At 38.9% G+C, this 21,050-nt stretch overlaps 1 protein-coding gene across 3 annotated transcripts in view; it reads left to right on the plus strand.

Moving 5' to 3' along the window:
• The window catches only part of rin1b (Ras and Rab interactor 1b), a 41,359-nt gene that overhangs the window by 6,959 nt on the left and 13,350 nt on the right, over positions 1-21,050 (plus strand). Inside the window, exons 1-8 of one of the 3 annotated variants that reach the window (XM_042512577.2) lie at positions 129-300; positions 14,719-14,862; positions 15,460-15,574; positions 15,794-15,866; positions 16,840-16,931; positions 18,561-18,742; positions 19,049-19,333; positions 19,997-20,552. In XM_042512577.2, the coding sequence (XP_042368511.1) occupies positions 14,719-14,862; positions 15,460-15,574; positions 15,794-15,866; positions 16,840-16,931; positions 18,561-18,742; positions 19,049-19,333; positions 19,997-20,552 (1,447 nt within the window). In that variant the 5' untranslated portion in view covers positions 129-300. Of the gene's footprint in view, positions 1-128; positions 301-14,704; positions 14,863-15,459; positions 15,575-15,793; positions 15,867-16,839; positions 16,932-18,560; positions 18,743-19,048; positions 19,334-19,996; positions 20,553-21,050 lie in introns of those variants that run through there. The other 2 variants (XM_088073905.1, XM_042512578.2) reach the window with 2 other exon arrangements.

Genomic DNA, 21,050 nt, shown 5'->3' on the forward strand with positions numbered 1-21,050 from the left:
AAAATACCCAGCAATAAAATATAAACTAAATATAAAATATAAAATAAATATAAACCTCATAAAATTAAATATCTGTGTTATATAGGCTACCGTCCTTCATATGGACACTCACCTGCATTAACCAACTTTGGCCACCAGGGGGCAACAGAAGAAAGTGTAGACACAACATTAACTTACCATTAGCTTTTTATTTGATAAGTGACACGTTTTAGCTAATATTTGCTTCATATTTACACATCGAGGAGTTATGGAGCAACATTGTTATTCATATGGAGCCATGTTTTTGGCCACCCTGCGAATGTAAGTCCGCTATTTATTGTCTTTTTCTTCTGTGTTTGGTTTCGTGAGGGAAATATCTGACTCTTTAGCTGCTAACTGCTTTGCTCCGTTCGCTAGCTTGTTGCTAACCGTTAGCTTGCCACTTGGTGTATGACAGGTAGCGTATGGTGAGTTTTTGGAGTTTTTTTTGCCGAAAATAGCCGAAAGTAAAAGTGATAATATTTAAGCTAAACGCTGAAGTTATTAGCCGAAAAACCAACATGTGAGATAAGAAATTTTAAAAGATGCTAACATCTTGTAGAGCTGAGTTTGCTAACGCTAACTATGACAGGTGCTCCCTCACTACAGGTAATCATTTAATCCGCTAAAAATATGAAAATTAGGCACTTTAGCAAAATGAGTAGATTTTTATATGTTTGTGGCACCTTTTAAAATATTTTAAATGCAATACTGGACTATAATTAAGTAAATTTTCTCAAGAAATGTACTTTTGAGATCACAGATAATCCTCTATTATTGTATAACGTTACTTTATACTTGTACTCAAATAGCTACATTTTTTAGGCAAAATAAAATAGCTTTTAATTCACAATATTTATTCATTCAATTGTATTTTTTTTAAAAATGTGTTTACTTATAAGCCAAGGCAGGAGAAGGCAGTTTTATCTGTAGAGTAGATTTCATACAAGAGGACAATTCAAAGTGCTTTACAGAGCAATAACATATAAAAACATAATGTAATTTTATAACAATTTTAGAACAACAATGGAAATTACTGTAAGCATGCCAGAAAACAGCAAAGCAGTCAACATTTATCCTATTTAATGCATGTAACCATGCAAACAAGAGGCAAGAACCAAAAACACAACCAAGCCATACTGATAATAGCCATTGTATGTAAATAATCTGATAAATTATGAGTTATTATTATTATTATAGGGGAAAGGTGAAATGTGTGAGATTTAGGTGGTCAGTTGGTCAAGTGTTGAGGTTTGCAGATTGCACCTTATGCACAAATGTTATTCAAACTGTTTTACAGTCAAGCGCTAATAAAAAGTAATAATAAAAGAAAACCAAATAATAAAAAATAGGACAAATAACAGGATAGGCAAGTTCTAAAACTACTTGATAAAATAGATAACATTACCACCAAAAATTAATAATAAAAATCTGTAATTTTGGCTTCACTGTGTGGGAATGGGTCATCAGTCTTTGTTATTTAGTTTTGAGTTATTTAATAGAAATACCAAAAAAATGGTTTTGTTTGACACCTAACAGTAGAACTTGTGTCGTTGCTTTGAACATCAGTTTGATTATTTTATACATAGCTTGCCATATTGTGTTACAGTATCAAAATCTAAAAATATCTAGAGTAATAATGTGATCACGATTTTAACCATATCTCCCAGCACTTGTGATTTGTTTATTTCGTGTGGGCCTCTGGAGGCCGCAGCAGGCCTTTATTTGCATCAGAGCATCTCCATCAAAAAAGGGGAGATCAGTGAATGATTTCATGTATTCAGAGTTTTCAGTCAAAGCAAGAGGTCGATTCAGAGTTGTAGTTCAGTGTCACCCTGCAGAGACAAATCAAGGAAAGACTCTGTAGACCATTCATGCAGAAATGTGAGACAGTTTAAAGATTTCATGACATCATGATGGACACACACACACACACACACACACACACACACACACACATGCTGCTGGTCTGACAGAACTATTTGTGATAATGCCCCCTCTGAATCACGGCACCAGTTAACTGATATGCTTCTAAAATTATGAATATTCACAGTTATGCTAACAGGCTTTCTTCTCTACCACACTTCTGTTACTTCTGACTCACGCTAATGCCTTTGTACGACTTTGTCGCACACACGCAGTAACACACAGCTCTCAGCTCCTCGTCACTGGCCCCGAGTGCCATCACTACGGCGCTTTTGCAGCAGGCATCAAAACGGACACCTGTCTTCAGTCAGCAGGCCCCCGTGCCCACTGTTGCCCCCTGCGGATACTTATAGCCCACTGCAATTATGTTGTTCCATTAGTCATCCTACGCATGCACTGATGGGCTGCTGGCTATACTTAGCCATCGTCATGGTCACTCTTGTGCAGAATGAAAGATTTTACAGTCTGACGCTTGTGGTTGGCGTCAAACATGATGAATAGAGATGAATAATAAGTGCATAGTTGTTGTGTTTTTGACCCGTTTGTTTGTGAGCAAACAGCCATTGCTCATTAATGTGTGGTCAACTATAATTTGGCATGTGTGTTATGTCAGAGAAACTTCATCGGGGTAACCTCTTATAACCTGGTTCAGGTTTCTCGTGCTGCGTTTAGACACCTCTCACAAGCTGTTTAACCCTTTGAAACCTTTGCAAATGGTTTGATTTCTTTCTAAAACATGGGGAAAATGTCCAAATATACTCATAATCATTATAGTTATTACAATCATTATAATCTTTAATGAAAACAAAACATATACATTTATTCTTTATTTTTCTGCATTTTTTTTCTTGTTTGTTTATTATTTTTTCCTTCTTTTTTTGTTAATTTCCAGGTAATTTTCTTTTAAATTTTACTAATGTCTTCTTAATTTTTAGGCCATGTGTTGTCAAGTTGCTTTAAAAGAAATCAATCTAGTTTGGTATGTTTCAAAGGGTTAACGCTGGTCTCTGTCTACTTGTATAGAGAGTTTAAGTGTTGAAATGAACAGTTTATTCTTCCGTCCAGTACTGTGTGGTGTCTCTGCTGGTTGCCTAGCAACCTCACAGTGACAACACACCTCCAGGAAGTGACTGCACTCTTGTGTTTTGTTACACTAATAGCACCTAGCACTAAGAGAAATTGCAAATTACCTTTTTTAAATGTCTGACAAGGTGTGTTAATAAGGGAGACTTATGGGTGTTAATAGGTGTATTTACCTTGTTAATGGTCATTATTTAAACCCCAGAGATAAACAGTCATTCAGTTGATATATGTTGTCATATAATTACTGTATTTTCCAGCTAAATTAATCAAAACAGGTTTCCATTTCACCATATTGATAGTGTTAAACATTGTAAATAAGTGGTGAATTAGTGAATCCTCTGCTGAGAACTCAGCTCATGGTAAAAACATCCTGAACAATGAACACTGGAAGGATTTTAATCGACTTTGCCTACAAAATGATCAGTCACTCATTCCATGTTTCATTAAATTTGTGGAAAAAAGACGTTGCTGTCACAGTGAACAGAGAAAAACCTTAATGATCTTGAAGTAAAAAGGTGCAGCGTTAACCACAGAAAAACTACAGTTTACAATTTCCCACAAAACCTGTCCATTACTATCCAAATCTCATTTAAAGTTTTCATATTTTAAAGAATTCAGCATATGAGTAGCCTGTGTGTGTTTTTCATCAGTACTCTGAGCAGGCTCTTGCTGAGGTGCACTTCTCAATTTTCTCTAGACTGAATTCTAAGTATTTTAAAAAATGTAGTTATCAAGTGTGCATATATTCTTTAGTTTATAAAAGATATAAAATCATAAAGGAAAAGATAACATATTGGTTATCCTAAAAAAAAAAGAATCATCACAGCTCTAATAAAATCAATCTTATGGACTGCACATCCAGATTGAATTAAACTGAAAAAGATCTGAGTGACTGATTCAGTGTCTTTACCACATGAAAGTACAGCTGACGTCAACATCACCTATGCATGACACCAAAACAAAAGTGCGGTGTATGTCCTGGGAGATTTTTGAATGTATTTCTTGGGCCTTATTGGGATCCTGTCATGTATGAAAAGAGCCATTACAGAGAGCGGTATTAGAGTACCAAAAGGCCACTACTTTAACAGATTGCATTCATGAAAGGGCTAAAGAAACCCTTTATGAGAAAACCCATTAAGTTACAGAAGCTAGTTGAACCAAGGCCAGACAGGAGAGGTGGAAGGACTTCAGCTCGTTATGATGGATAATTGTGAAACACAAAAACTGGCACAGTTACTGGAGATTATCACTGGACACTCTCCATACCCACTGTGGAGAAGCTGGTTCGGATGCACCTGTCATGGTTGAAAATGCACAAACTCAAGTTTTTTTAATTGCTAATTTGAACAAGTATCTACGGTAGCCTGGCCATCTTTGCTATAGTGAAAAAAGATCTCAGTTGCCTCTGCAGTGAGTGACAGTGTGTACTACGGACGCTTTATTTTGTGACTGGACTGCAAAAGTTTTAGTGAAGTTTGGGGTTTACTTCTCACCGGAAGTGTCTGTTGTTCTTTTCTGTCATAATTAGAGGTGAAATGTCTGTGTGTATTTAAGAATTTAAAAGTTCTGTTTTTTTGACTGACAGTTTGAATATGAATTGAGTATGAGTAATTTCCCTCAGTGTTATTGTATGAGTAGGTTACAAGTTTGCAGCTTCCTGAATTCGATGCTCAAAAGTAAAATAAGGAAAGTAAACCCTGAACAGGGACGTTAACCATTAACTGTTAAGCTGTTAACCATCAAGGATCATTTTTACTGGTTACCCATGACAACCTATAGAGTCCAAATACCTGGAAATGAGTTAGCAAGTCAATGGGGCTTTTGAATGTGTGTCTTAAAAAAGGTCAGTGGTTAATATTAGCTTAAGAGACTTTCAAGTTTTGCTCTATTCCATAAAAAGTGTCAGTAAATCCCCCATTTGTGAACTCTGAAACATCTTAAAAAGTTTCCTTTCGGGACATAATTTGTAGTTGAAAAAATGGTAATAAATCACAAAATATAACGCAATATATTTTAATGTTTAAAATGAAAATCCTTTATTATAAATTTTGTTTTGTGAATATATCATATCTTGGGAGTCTCAGGTGATTCTCACCCCTGATATGTTTTTACATTAACACGGCTAGCCAGCTTTCTGATAGCAGAGCTGACAGAAAATAAAGTGGAAGTCAAGACATTTACATTGCAAAACATTATAGTTTTACCACTTTTAAATAGATTGCTCTTGGAAATGCTGCATTAAAGCTGTGGAGGCAGTGGAGCATAAGACTAAAAGAAAAGGCCTCTTGAGTTTTTTCTTAAAAATTTTCCAGTTACCAGTTAATGCGTGTCAGCCTATCAAAAGATAAATTATTCAAAACTAACATCCCTAACCCAGACAAAAAAGTAGAAGCTGTTTAAAATAAGGGAAATTGTTGATTTTCTGTGGTAAATTTGTAAGCATGTAGACATGACACTGTGTTATGGAAGGATAAATGTATAAAAAAAAAGACAGAGAATACATTTAGAATATATACAGTTAAAAAAATAAAAATAAACATGAAAAAATCAAAAAGAACTAAAGCGCATACTTTTATCAAAATAAGAAAAAAACAAATGTGTGAATCTACAGTGGCCGGATAGCTGCCTGCTCATCAAAATCTCCAGATGGAAATACCGTATGTAGGATGTGACAACAAGCAAAGTGCACGACATCGCTGTCTGTTTTCAGTATCACTCTCGTTACATGTTTGTTGGCTGGAGGTTACTTTGGTGGAGAAAAAATGTTGTGAAGACTCTGTGTTGCACCTCGGATGATGAAGCAGAGGCTGGAGATGGTGTGTGTGGCTGCATCAGCTCAGTGTCAAGGGGGTGGGAGATGTTGTGGAGGATTCGGTTTCCTCCTCGTCTTCCCCTGCTGCTGTCTCCAGAGTCTCTGGAACTGTCTCTGGACTTATTTCGTTATGTTTTGTGTTGCTGTGGATAGCTGGTAAAATGCAATGAACAGTACAGATGATTAATCACTGAGATATTGCAGTGAAAACTGAGTTTGAAAATACATCAGTCGTAAACACCAGAAGCATTTTCAGCCTCAGTATCTTGGAGTAATGATCAGAAATCTTCGAAGAGGCTGAGAAATTAATTTCTCCTCTGGCTTTATCCTCAAGAGACCAGATTGCAGCTAGATGATTTGTTGTGTTAAGTGTAAAGGGCAGTTTTTTTTTCTTCACTGGACCCCTGCGCTCTTTTGCTCTTACTATCTCTATCATTATGGCTACATCCACCTACACAAAATACTTAGCTGAATACACGTTCATGTGCATGTGGAGGCTGCTGAAAGTCATTCTGGGAAGTGTAGGAAAACAGTGCTGGAGTAGAAGTACAGGAGGCAGGCTGAAGTGATTTTTTTTATAAGAGCAAAATAACCACTGTTAACTTTGCAGATTGAGTGATCTAAGGCTGAATTCTTAATTTACTCAAAAATCCACTTTTTTCTCTTACCTGTAGTGCTTTATATAAATGCAGATTGTTTCGATGTGAGTTGCAGTGTGTTGGATATATTGTCCATAGCGATGTCTGCTTTCTCTCCAATATAATGGAACTAGATTGCACTCAGCATAAGGTGCTTAAAATGCAAAAAAAAAAAAATACATTTGGAAAAACTCAATAGCAATGTCTCTTTCCAGAAATCATGACCCAGTTACTCAAGGTAATCCACAGACCATGTTGTGAGCAGTTTAAGTAGGAACTTGGCTGCACAACTAATTGAAAATTAATCACAATCATGATTTTGGCTTCCCAACTGAACTAACAATGAGCCTTTCACTTTTTAAGAGGTGCCTGCTATGCATGCACCCTGCAGTGGCAGCCGGTGAAAAACTTAATGTTTCAACTGCAGTAGGGCAAAACAAAAATAATCCATCATCAGCTGTCATCATCTGTTATTGGGACATAAAAGATACAAACATGTGCAAAGAGAAAATGGCACAATGGACTTGCTAAACCTGGAAAAACAATCACAATCTGCTGTAGCATGAATACATGAAGGCCAGGAAGATTACATCACTAACAGAACTGTACCATCTTATTTTGAGCAAGGATTTGGTCATTGGCGGGAAGATAGCTAGATAAAAATGAAAGCAGTGCTGTGTTAATTACATTTTGGGTCAAAAGTTTCAGTGCAATTTTATTCACATTTTCTCTGGGAGATGCACTTTGAATAAGAATCATATTTGTTTTGATGTTTTATGCAAAGGCTTATTTAAAATGATTTAAAATCGAGTTAAAAAAAGTTTAGTCATTACAGGGTGGAATCGGCAGTGTTAAAAACATATATGTTTTTAGCACTGACTCAGAATGGGGCCTTGTTGAACAGCATCTGGTTATTCCAGGTTTGTGCTGCACGATAACAAAACGCTGTTTCACCACGTTTTGTTAAAGCTAGACATTTCTACGGTCACTATCTCCAACATGCTACAACTCACACCAAAACAATCTAGACGGACAAATAGCACTGCTTGTAAGAGGAAAAATGTGTACCTTAGATTGAACTTTAACCTTTACGATCAACCTTATTGTCAAAACAATGTGTTTGGCGGCCTTTATGAGGATCAACATAAAGCATTTTAAAAGGAGCATTTAAAAAAGTTCAAATTTGTATGAAAAATAGCTGAAAAAAGTAACAATCGAGACCAATGATTTTCCTTTTCCATGCACTATGTCAGTAAAGTTGCATGGAGGCCCCTCACTCTACTTCAATCACCTCCTCACTCTCAATGGCTCCAGTTTATTTTGCGCTCCGCTGTGAGCTCATTCACCTCGCAGACGCTGAGCTGTAGGTGGTTCCCCTTCCCTCCCCTCCTCCTCTTCCTCTGCTGCTCATGACAGAGCTGTCATCAGGGAACATCTGGAGGTGGCTCAAAGTGTTGAGATTCCTCAAATAAGGTTGAAACCAGTGATCCCTTAGGGTTGCCTCTCTGCTTATCTGTAACCAGATGGGGAACTGGTCTGGAGGTGGACAAATCTGGACACCATGATGTTGTCCATCTGCACCAGGCTGAGCTTTCTGCTGAGCAGCTGATCAATGTCAGTGATCTCTTTCATCCTACACTGTTCTGCTGAGAATTTCAAATCCTGTGTTTTCATCATCCTCCTCTTCAGCTGCATTTAGGTCAGTTCAACTTCCGCTCCACCTCCAGACCTGAAAGCCTTCTTTTTTCGTCTCGAGTGCCTTTTAATCAAGAACTCGTCAAATGAAGAATTGTGTTAATATCAGATTAACAGATTCATGACACTGTGGTCTGATGAGTGATGGCTGGTGATGTTTTCTGCGTAAATCATACTTATTCTAACTGCACGAATTATGTTTTTTTCTCTGATAACACCTTGAAAATATAAAGGAAAATGTAATTCACCTATAGCGCCTGTTATGTTTTCTCAGATCTGCCCAAAAAAAAAAAAAAATCATATTCTGTGAATGTTTGAGTCACTCCATCAATCCGTCATCACTCGCTCAGCCAGCATGTCAGTCAGTCCTTCTGTCCAGTTTTGCATCTCTTTCCAAATATCTCATATTTTCTGCAAAAAGGTGTAAACTAGTCAGGGTTTCTGCAGCAGTCAGTCAATGTTTGCACAATAATATTTGATGTTCCCTGTAGACTTGGGTGGTATGTAATATTTCATACCTTCATAACTTCCTGAGATTTCCTCAGGGTATACAGAATATGACTGTATAAGTGTGCAGCGCTAAAAAACAAGACAATTTCTGTTCATTATAACATCATTTTATACATCACACATGGAATAAGCCAGATGCATCAAATATATTCGTATATTTACCCACCCCTAGTTCTGAGTCTGATTTTTAATACCCAGCCCATGTCCGAACGACAGAAGGGGCCACTCTTTTGGGTGTGAGCTCTTCGTTGTTTTGAGTAGCCCAGTTGGTGTCAGTGTCTTGTGCCGAATCCCCACATTCAGTATCACTCCTCCATATTTGTTTGTTTTGGTTCCATGCATTGTGTAGATACCCCCCTCTCCACACTGACGGACGTAAAGCATTATCAGATGACGTAAACGAAACGATATAGCATAACAGACTTTTTTAACTGTCAGGTGGTATAGTTCCCCATCCAAAATGCCCAATAACAGCACAATGATTTTTGGAAATGCCAGATTTGCCTGCTTAAGCCCGGTCTTTCTCTTCTACTGTCTCCCATAAGAGAGGAATTCAGGGTTTTCCGAAACTCCGCTTTTCTCTACAACTCCCCGCAGACTCCCACTACTGGGCTCAGCACTTCTCTTACTACTTCCACTCTCTTCTTCCCTCTTCAGACAAGTCTTGCCCTAACTGTCTTTTCATCTACTTGTTAAGTCCTCGATGCGTTCAGCAGCATCAGACTTCCTGGTCTTTCCCGCTGGGTTCCCGGCTGCTGCTGCTGCCGCTGCCCTCAGGTGCAAAAACACCTTGTTAGATATACAGTGTACGTCTCCTTCTGCTTATTACACTTTCAGTCTGCCAGCTTGAACTTGAGCGCTGCAGGCCCGCTGAAGATGTGATTTCCTTACCCAGCTTTAATTTTCAGTCCCGTCTTTTCTCTTTTCATCATTGTATCTTTTATCTCTCTCTTCTGTTTCTCCCTCTCTGTGTGGCTCTCTTTCTCAGAGGGAATTACATAAGTCTCGCTGTGTGTGTGTGGGCAGCGCTGCATTTTATGTAAGGCGGGCCTGGAAATGGCTAGCGAAACACAAGGGTCTTGCTCTCCGTTTTTTCTCTCTCTCTCTGCTTGCCTTATAGCCTTATGTGGTTGTGTGTGTGTGGTTGGGTCATCGGACTGTGGATCTGCGTGGTGGTTGGCTCCAGAAACACAATAGGGTGACTCTGCAGGCCCACTCAGACTCACACTCATAGCTTTTTTTTTTTTTTTCAAAGCACACCTTGAAATAAGAAATATTTGACTCCTAATATGAAGATGATGATGCTTGTTGACTTGTGGTGCTCATGTGAAGTATGTCTGTTTCAAAGTGAAGATTGTCTGAAGTGTATCTTTAAAAGAAAAAATAGTTATACTCTGTTTTTGAAAGGTTGCTAAGTCCTGCCCACCCTTACACAGGTCAAACTTTGCATATTAAACATATGCATTTTACATAAACAACAGTGATTAATTTCTTAAACAATGCGTTTTATTGTTAAGACATGTCCATTTTGATAAGCCTCAATTTCAGGATCTATCCTGTCTATAGTGCTCGCCTTTGTTGTTATTACTCCTTAATGGTCCAGATGCACCATGGGAATACAGCCTAACATCAGCTCGACAACACTGTTGGTCCACTCGTGTTTCTGACTGGCTATTCAAGCTCCTCCTCATCCCCGCAGTCACTGTTTTATTTTAACTGTGAAACTGCAGGTTCATGTCTTTATGCCAGACAGATCAGTCAGCTCGAACTCTGTGACTCCACTTTGGTGAGGTCAGGCAAGATATGCTCTGTTAATCACACCCTAATATGTGTTGCATCACTAGAAAGCCTGGATGTCCTTCTTACAGTCGATCAGGACTTAAATTATGTTTGAAAAATTGACCTCAGTGTCGTGTCGCCCAAAGAGAACAAACATGAATTGCTGAATATGAACAGTTCTTTGTTTTAAAATAGATGGTGTTAGAATTTTTGTATATTCCAGAATAATCTTGGAATGGTTTGGTTGCTTATTAGAGACAAAATAGACTTGGACAGCACTGTGATTGGATTTATGCTTGACAGTATGCTGTGTTTGTAGAAGACAAAGTGAGTCTGGCAGAAGTTTGTGTGTAAACTTCCTCAAACCAAATAAAGAGCTGGACAGAGCTGCCATCCTTCCTCTGAACTGATATAGTAGCATGGCTTGGCTCCCACACAGTGACTGTGTCAGACCTGACCAGGTGTTTTTCTTACCTAACCTGTAGCCCTGCAAAATTATATAGATAACTGATAACTTGCTGCTTTCCTGTGGGAAAAATGAAAGGTTACCACAAGCTTGAGTTTGTGCTTTTCATGTATTAGACATAATCTTCAGTTTCTCTAAAAGATAATTATGTTTGAAAAGTCCAGATGTTCGTAAATACATGAGAAGCACAAACTCAGGCAAGGTTGCTAGTGTAGGTAGCAGGTTAATTAGCCAGGCATGCTAACATTTTCAGTTTACATTAGAGCTCACAACTCTCTTTTTTATTAGGCTGGCCCTTGAAAGGCTGAGATTCGAATCATCAGTTGGAGACCCCTCAGTTGATTGAGATTGCTCAAGTCGAGCAGTCTTTTTTGTTTGTTTGTTTGTTTTTTGTTTTGTTTTTTTGCTAGTCAACATGCAGTGAAGGGACATTTTTGGGGACGATTTGTTCCCCAGATTTGGCTGTGGAGTGAGTTCTCTTGACCTCATGCTACTCTTTGAATTAGAGAGCTGCGGACGTGCAGACAGCGTCACAGAGGAGTGAGAGAGACCTTCTTAGATTAGAAGTGGTGAATTGAAAGTTGACAGCAACTTAATACAACAAAGTCTCTGGAAGTGTTTTGATATCTAGTGTTGGCAAAAAATGTTGTTGCACATTTACGACCAATTTGAGCAGTTAGTTTGTTTACTATATTACGTTAATGCTGCTGTAACACTGAACGTCCTGCGGAGCCCTTTCAGACTTTTAAACTTTGTATTAAAAACAAAACAAATCATCAAATATTTGTATTGAACAGCCAAATCTGACTCAACTGGTATAATTTACAGCCCTACTTTTTAATCTATTCCTTTCATATTTACTCTTGTATTTCTGGATTCAAGCTTCCTGTTAACTGAGTATGACTGTCACAATCACGCCATGCACACCATATGTACATGTGGAAAAATCCAGAGCGTGACTGTCAAGCCACGGTTGCTAAAATATAACCAGGCAATTGCTCTTTTGGTGTTGAATAACTTTCAATTCTTCTCAGGTTTTAATCAGAATTGAAAACTTCTTCAGGAGTTTCCTGTAAATCCTTACAGCTTTCAGAGCAAACCTGTGATTATTATATAACGCAGAGCCCCTCCTTTGATTGATGTCTGCCACACTTGATTCCTCACCCCTCTAATGCTATTTACCGCTGACTGCTAATGGTCCTGCAGAGTGCAGATTGGCGTGCAGATAACTGGTTTCCCTCAAGAGGAGGGTAGAGTTATGTAATAAGTGGCAGCAGGTGATGAAAAATGTGAAAAATTGAAATGTGTTATTGAATGAAAACAATATTCATAATGCTTCCTCTAATATTGCTGAAACAGGCTGCTGCATCTGATTTTTGGAGCGGCACAGACATTGCTTAGGAAGGAACTTTGGTGCTTTGATGTGAAGGAGGAAGACACTAAAAAAATGTACTGATTATTAATGGAATCATTTTATTATTTATTTTTTGGGAAAAATAAAAATAGAGAAGCTTCCTAGAAATAAAACACCTCTGCACTCCGGAAAACCTGTCACCTTTTTAAGATTTTGTGTGTGTGTGTGCGCGCGCGTCTGTGTGTGTGCGTGAGTGCGTGCACAAGCATCTCTAACTTGTCAGAGAAAGGGTGTTTCACTGAGTGGGAATGCCTGGTAGGATGTGTAGGCCCAGGTTGCCATGGCAACCATCTGCTGGTACGCTCACAAGCGTTCGCCGGCAGCCCACACAGTGTGACATCCAGCAGCAAGCCAATCTGAGAGAAGGAAAGAGAGAGAGTAAATCTGTGATTGAATGTTAACACTAAAGGGCCAAAAATAAGGAGAACACACACAGTTCAGAGTGAGTGATTGAAGCACATGTAACGGTGCTTTTTATCCAGAAAGTCTTGAGTTCAAACACATTGATTCTTTAGAAATGTGTCGAGTTTTCTGCCGTTATAGTGAAGCCAGATGGAGAAGAGGTGTTCAGCACTCTGAAACACACAACAACACTTTGATTATAGACACAACAGAAGGATGTAAAGCTGCTTTACAATGTTTGGAAACTTTGAAGTGAAGTTTGGTGAAGGATAAATTAGTTAACATCACTTTAAGACAGTATGTAAGAGTTGGCTTAGGGGTTAAGATTGCTAGCTTTATTATTAGTAGTATTATTATTGTGGTTATTGTTTTATTTTTTCCTCATTTACTTACCTTTTCTGATGCTATATTTGTACATGATTATGTATGTACAGTAGGTGTCTTCTTTAATATGTGCTGTTTATTGTTTGTGTTAATGTTTCGGCTTATTCAGTTGTATTGATGCTGTCTTCCTCTTTTGTCATTCTTGGGAGCAAGTGAGTGATCTATGTAAAAGTTTTAGAAAAAAGTGACATCGGCAGACCAAATAGTAAGTGTAATTGAATCTGGAACATCTCAGTTCATTTCAGTTTTGATGCGTCATTGTAAATGGGTTATCAACTAGGCAGGGGCATGAATAGTTCATTTGGATGTCAGTATTTGTACAACATTTAGATTAAATGCATTATTTTTTGTTATTTTGTAAATGAAAACCAACACATATAATATATATTATATACTAATTATACGATAAACTGACCCTTTACCCTATCCATATTCAAAATTACATGCAGTGATGTAACTGCTACGGGACCATGTAGGAAAATTGATAGATCTGCGCAGCCGCAAATAACATTTGACATTTTCAGTCAGACATCACTCGATGTTACAGGATGTTACAGACAGAGTGGCATTAAGGCATAAAAGTTATACTTGGAAATAAACTAAATGATTGTGCATTGCAAGCTATGTAATGTTAAACTTGCGAATCATAACCAATCTCTACTGTTTAAGCAACCCTGAAGGTTCGCTGACTTACCTGTAGCCGCAGTCGTTGCATCTCTGTCTCTCGTGCTTTTCTCATCATCTCTCAAGCTAAAGATATCCAATACAAGCTTTAAACACTCTAAAAAAGGATAATATGCCAAAAAGCAGCGTTTGTCTGTGACATAAAACAAAATATCTGCCTTTTTAATTGAAAAAACAAACAAACATTAGATCTGACATTTATGCTTAGAAACGTGAATCTGGCACAAATCAGATTTGTGGTAATGCAGTCACACTCTGATTGGATTTCATAAACCCAAAGGCAACATGGGGAGAGAAAGGGGGGTTTAACATGCAGCAAAGGTCCCCTGGCAGGGATTCAAATTGTGGATGTTAATTTTACATTAAATGCGTCTTAACAATTAAGCTACGAGGGCGTCCCCTTTGCCTTCTCTTCTCAGATTTTTTTTTTTTTTAAATATATATATACATATATATATAATTGTTTTTTTTATTACATTACAAAGTAGTTTACGTTTTATCTGTTCACCTCTTCAGCGCTTCATATAAAAAATATCTGGGGCTTAGCAGCAAATTTTTGTCCAAGCGATACTTTGACTTGATCTCAATAATAAATGCATGTGTAAGCGCACAGCTTTTTACCCTGCTGTGCACAGGTTTCTACTTTGAGGGGCACAATGTGGGCATGACTCTAAAGGAAAATCTGGGCAAACTGCACTCATATACTTATTATCATATATTTTCCAGTGTAAAAACAACTCACTGAAAAAAAAAAAGATGCAAAAAAAAAATACTGCTAAAACTAATCTTCAACAGCAATGGATAAAATGTGATGTTTTTTTGTGGAAATGGAGATTCAAACAGCCATTAAAAAAAGAAACAGCTCATCTGATGGCTGCTGAATGATGATCTAGTACCTGTGTTTCAGATGCAGGAGGTGGGCGGCACCCATCGAGGCTCTCAGCGGGTCTTCAGCGTCCTGGATCGTCTGCTGATCACACATCCCGTGTGGCTGCAGCTGTCACTCAACCAAGACTCGGCCCTCTACATCCTGCTCAGAGAGCCTGTTGGGGTACGGACAAGCCAAGTATTTCCATCATATGACCTTATCAGTTAAAATTATACACTTTCAGACCCATTTAAAGGTTGTGTGCAGGATTGTTTTTAGCATGTATATACATACAAACCAGACCTTGGCTACGGAAAGGCCATAAAAAAACCTCCTAAACTATAAATAATAAAGGAATTCTAACTGGGAGAAGTTTCAGCTGGTTGTAATCTGCAATCCTCACCACTAGGTGGAACTAAACCCCCCTAAATGTCACACTGCTCCTTTAAGTCTATAGCAACATTAAAAGATATAAAGCTTTAATTTTCCCAAAAGGACAGAAAAACGATTAGTTAAATATTTTTTAAAAACCAAGTCATTTTAACACTTTTTTGTGCAAATTTTCCATAAAACAAGTGCAGCTTCTCTAAGGTTGGGACAGTATTCCTAATATTTATGGGAAATAACTGCTGAATGCTAAAAATAATTTCTGTTGTTTTATCTTGTTATTGTTTTGCACTTTATTTGCACCATCTGTGCCTCCTCCATAGGAAAAAAAACTGTGAAAATAACATACATATTTTTTAACATCCCTTTACTTTGTTCCTGTGGTGCTTACAGACCTTTTTGGTGCGTAAGTGCAGCTCGAGCCAGAGGAAGGTGCTGTGTTTGAGAGTGACAGCGGACAAAAGTGCCTCCTCTGTGAAGGAGTGCTTCATCTGTGAGGAGGACTCCAGTGAGTATAAAACAAGCACGCATCGTCCACCTGCGAAACACGTAACGCTGCATTTCTCCGCTCACTGTTTGTGGTGCAGTGCAGTTCGCACACTTACAGGGTGGAGTGGTGTGGGACAGAGAGGATGAGTCCTTGAAAATATTTGCAGCTGCCATGTTTCCTGTTAGATCTGAACGCGTGTCCCACAGCTGTCAATCAAAATGTCTCTTCTGTAACCAGCATTCGCCTTGGAGAGCTCAGCACTCACCTTCCCCGACCTGTGTCGACTGGTGGCCTTCTACTGTATCAGCAGGTGATGTTTTATTGTAATTAAAACAGTGTGTGGCCAAAAGTATGTGGACAGTTTGTTTTTCATGGTTTTGTTCCAGTGATAGGAAATCTTAATGCCTCGGCAAAAACGGCACGCTTTCAACTTTGTGCCAACAGTTTATAGAAAGCCTTTCCTGTTACAGGCAGGGTTCCCCCAGATCCTTAAAAAGTCATAAAAGGATTTTTATGAATCTTTTTTTTTGACATTGCAGTGCAAAAGCTTAAAAAATGGTTAACTTTAAAAAGTAATAATAATTTGCTGAATGCCTCTTGCATTAACGTCACCACAGTTTTATGTTAGAAAAAATAATTTAAAAAAAACAATTTCCCCCTAACCTCAAGCAATTGATTTTTGTTCATTTTTTTCCGCCAATATCTACAACTGAAAAATTGGTCTTAAATTTGAATTCAAGTGACATTGAAAGAGTCTTAAAAACATCTTAAAAGTCTTAAATCCAACTCACTTTAAGGTGTATGAACCCTGGTTACAGCGTTACAGAAAATACTCCTAACTCATTTGTAACAATCACTAAGTAGTGAACAACATTTCACTTATTTCTTAAGCGGGCAATAACTTTCCTCTTCCGCATGGGCAAGCCGTAATAGTCTGCCGGCAATAATTGTGGACTTTTGTATTTGTGTTTTTCGTTAATAAGCTTGTGTTTCTCGAATTTGCAACGCGTTTTTGATGAACAGTTTGTTCAAAATGTCTCCGGCACCGCATTATTGCCCAACATAACTGATCAACCTCCCTGTTGCTCTTATCGCTGAATGATAGACAAACCCTGCAGCCAGGAGCCAAAATTTTGTAGGAAACCTTCCCAGAAGTGAAGAGAACACATATGGGTGTCCACATACTTTTGGCCATACAGTATACCCGATGTCAGTTAGCCAAGAAGTTGTTGAAATGTCATGATTACACACATGCTCACAGTTTAATTTAATTCCCTCTGCAGAGATGTGCTGCCCTTCCCGCTGCAGCTGCCAGAGGCCATCGCTATAGCAACAACACACAGGCAGCTGGAGGCCATCTCACACATGGGACAAGGTACAGTTACCAAAAACCTCATCGAACTGAGCTTACAAAGTGCTGTACTTTTATCACTTGCCCTTTAAGTCCCCATGTGCTATGCAGTTCTGTATATTTCTGTTGACACTTATTAGGCACTTATTGTTCAACTGCTTGTATAATCATCATTAATTCTTTTTAATCCTTTCCTGAAGGTTACCAGTGTATCAATTGCGTTCAGTGCAAGATGTGCAATTTAAAAAAAATAGACATCTTCAATCATTTCATGACATCTTCAACAATAATATTTACTTTACTAACATGATTCTTTTGCTAAATAAGCATTATGGATCTAATAGCAATGTGGCTCAATTGGTCCATCACTTGTCTAGTTGGAAATGTTTCAGAAACTTTGACATGAATTTCAGTCAGATTACAAAAAAAAACATGTCAGGATGAATTATAATACCTTTGATAAGGCCAAATACCAGTGCTAGTGACAGTCCCATCAGCCCATTAGTTACCAAAAAAGATCATAACAACTAATATTAAAGTTGAAGACAACTATCAAACTAAAGTTAGACATATTTTTAATCACTGCCTCGCAGCATTGGATACTGTGAGGACAGAGTGAAGTTCCTCTGCAGTGGCTTCTCCTCAGCAACGTATTGCAAATGTGTGAAAGTAAAGGAATAAGTGGCTAAAGTAGTGACTGCCAGCTTGCATCTATTTTAAAGTGGTAACATGTACTGATGCAGCGCAGCAGCAGAGAGCGAGGTGTGACTTCAAGATGGCTAAAAATGACACCGTGTGTGTCACAGACTGCAGCTCGGGGATAAAAGACTCTTTCTCACCAGAGGGTCTGCAAAATCTGTCCGCTCCCGTCAGCTTGCAGAAGATAAATTTACATTGTACAGTACATATTTCATCGCTCTTTTGTGTTTGTTTGATTACTGTTTGTTGTAAAATAACAAAATGCTTTCAGTTTTTAAGGAAATTATGTTTTGACGCTGATGATTTTGAACAACAAACTAGAACAAACAAAAAATAACACAATGGTTTGTTGGCATATCAAGGGTTTCCACGGTCATGGAAAAGTCATGGAATTTCACAATCACATTTTCCAGGCCGACATAACGTAGCTCTAATATTCTAATATGCTTTAGCATGTGACAACGTTTTGGTTGTTTCGGTTTATTTCTTCTTCTTGATTTTTTTTCATTTGTGTTTTAAGAAAACAGATTTTGAAGGCATGTTTTCTTTGGAAGTTTTCTAAAATTTTGGCAATTTCTTTAGGATTCTTTTGCAATTTTTACAGAAGTTTTTTAATTTTGGGCAATTTGTTATTATTATTATTTTAAAGGCATGTTTTCATTCAAATTACACAATTTACAATAGACAGAAACTGTAAAAACAGAAATTAATGTTTGAGTTTAAAATTTCTGACGGTCATTGAACTCATTGGCTGGGGATGCTGAAATGATGCTTTAAGAGCGTTCTTATATATTTGAAAGATGCCAGGGCAAGTGGGACAAGAAAAAAAAATTGGGGTCCTTGAAAAGTCATGGAAAAGTTTTGGTACAATTTTGTGGGAACCCTGTATATCTGCAATTATTCAATGCATAAATAAAAAATGTTGGTATCCAAACTTTCTTCTTTCTGGACTAGACTTCTGGAGTGCGCCAACTGCTTCAGAGATCCAAAATGGACCAGTGGACCCAGTCGCATCGACCAGCGGCAGCCAGGGTCAGACATCGGCGGCCCAGGATCGATGTACCCTGCTGACCCGAGGCAGACCAGGCAAACTCTGCTTCATCAACCCACTCTTCCTACAGCTGGAAGTCAGCAAGGTTAGTAGCGGAGCTTTTTCGGTTATGTGAGTTTTCTCTGAGACTATTTAAGGACTCCACTGTGGGAGATTTTCGAACATTTTACCTTAATTTACACTTAACGTGGTTTATAGAATAAAAGTCTTTATGGGAAAGTTTTGTTTAGTTCCTGAAAAGTTTTTTTTTTTTTAAGTTCAACTCCATCACAAGTGCTTTAAATCCACCCTCCCACTTGATCACTAATATAACTACTGTTCACCTTGCACTTCACTTTACACCCTTTAAACATGGTTCAAAAAGAGTGAATCCACTGTTTGTCTTCTGCAGCAGCCACAACTCATTAACCACAGTGCCTCCAATAAACGGCACCGCTTCAAGCGCAGCATGCGGCTGCGGCTCTCCGAGTCCTCCATGAATCTGTCCCTGGAGGGGGTCGGCTCTTACTCGCCTCCCTCGTCATTGGAGCTGCCCGGCGGGTCAGAGAGGCTGCAGAAGGCCGGAGCCAACCCGCAGAGAAGAGTTCACCCTGGGGCGGGGGTCCTGAGGAGAACCCCCGCTGTGTCACCGGGTTCTGCAGATGAAGAGGACATGATGTCCGTCTATGTGCCACAAGTAATACGCCTTAATGTCTTAATGTGTCTTTTAGACCATGCTTTCACTTCATGTGGAACTGTGAGTATTAGGAAGTTTAGAAAATCATCTTACAGTCACATTAATGTTTTAATGAGCTTAATAGAAAGTGTTAAAAGGACAGTTGAACCAAAAAAAAAAAACATATTTCTCCTCTTACCTGTAGTGCTGTTAATAAATCTAGATTGTTTTGAGATTTTGAGTGTTCGAGATGTCTGCCTTCTCTCCAAAGAAGACAGGTCCTACATGAAACTACTTACAACAAGGTCTGTGGATAATCTTTAGTTACTGTATCATGATTACTGGAAAGAGACGTTGCTGTTAAATTTTTTGTTATGTATTTTTTTGGCGCTTTAAGCCGAGTTCCATCTAGTTCCATTATATTGGAGATAAGGCAGACATCTCTACGGACAATACCTCCAACACTCTGCAACTCACACCGAAACAATCTATATTGATTACTAGCACTACAGGTAAAAGAAAAAATATGTCTTTTTGCTTTTGAGGTGAACTGTCCCTTTAAGCATTCTTTCTTATTGCATTAACTCATCTGGTACTTGAGGCTATTGATGCAAGCATTTAAAACAACCAACCACAACAGCTTAAATGTCATTCTGTCAAATTCTCACTTCTGTCCCGCTCAAGACGTCTGCAAAGGTGGAGGAACCTCCGCAGCCTCAGCAGTCGGCCCCAGCAGAGGAGCCGGGCATCGAGGTGGCAGTGTTGGCCCTGGAGCGCCGCCCGGCTCCGTCCCTTGCCGAACTCGACAGCAGCAGCTCCTTCAGCAGCATGGACGAGGACAATGACTCAGATTCCGATCCAGAAAGCATGGCCCAAGCCCAAACTCGCATGTACGAGCGTCCACCGCTGGTGCGCTCTCGGGGCCGTGGCGGGCTGCACCGTATGAGCGAGGCGTTTGTGTGTTTCTTTGCTCCCGACAAGCGGCTGACGCGCCTGGTGGAGGAGCTGTCCAGAGACAGGCGCTCCACCTTTGGAGGAATGGTTCAGGACTTCCTCCTGACACAGAGAGAGGTGCTCAAATCCCTGGCTTCCTCGTCTTCGTCCTCTTCCTCATCACGCGTGACCTCCGTGCAGCTGCTTCAGGGTCTGCGCCTCTTTCTGTCCCAGGCAAAGTGCTGCCTGCTGGACAGCGGAGAGCTGGAGCCGCCCATTGAAACCCTGGTGCCAGAGAACGAGAAAGGTAAACAAAACTGTGCACAATATCACTAACAAAGTAGAACACATGATATTTGTATCATAGCATGAACCACGTCTTTCAAACACTGACCAGTGACTTTCAAACGGCCTCCCAGTGTGTATAATAACCCCTCTGAGGCAGTACAGTATTGCAAAGAAGCAACCACACTGAATTTCCACTTTGTTGCACAAATTAAAAGTATGCTGTGCATACTAAGTCGGTAACTTATTTGTAAACAGTCAGCAAAAGTGAACATGAAAACCAACCTGATATTCTCTAGTTCATTGATTGCAAAGATTTCCAAGTTGCACTGATGCTCAGTGATCAAAAAATTTGACTAAACAGTCACAAAGAAATAGAAACGCCAAAGCATGTCTCATGCCTGTGGCTAAAAAAAACCCGACACAATTAACACTTGATGTTCATGGTAAATTCAGTTTATACATTGCACGTGGAGCAAGGCTCCAGTATATATATATATATATATATATATATATATAT

The sequence above is a fragment of the Plectropomus leopardus genome, chromosome 23 (genome assembly GCF_026936395.1).
Source record: "Plectropomus leopardus strain MGB_pleo_1.0 chromosome 23, ASM2693639v1, whole genome shotgun sequence".
Classification (NCBI taxonomy): domain Eukaryota; kingdom Metazoa; phylum Chordata; class Actinopteri; order Perciformes; family Serranidae; genus Plectropomus; species Plectropomus leopardus.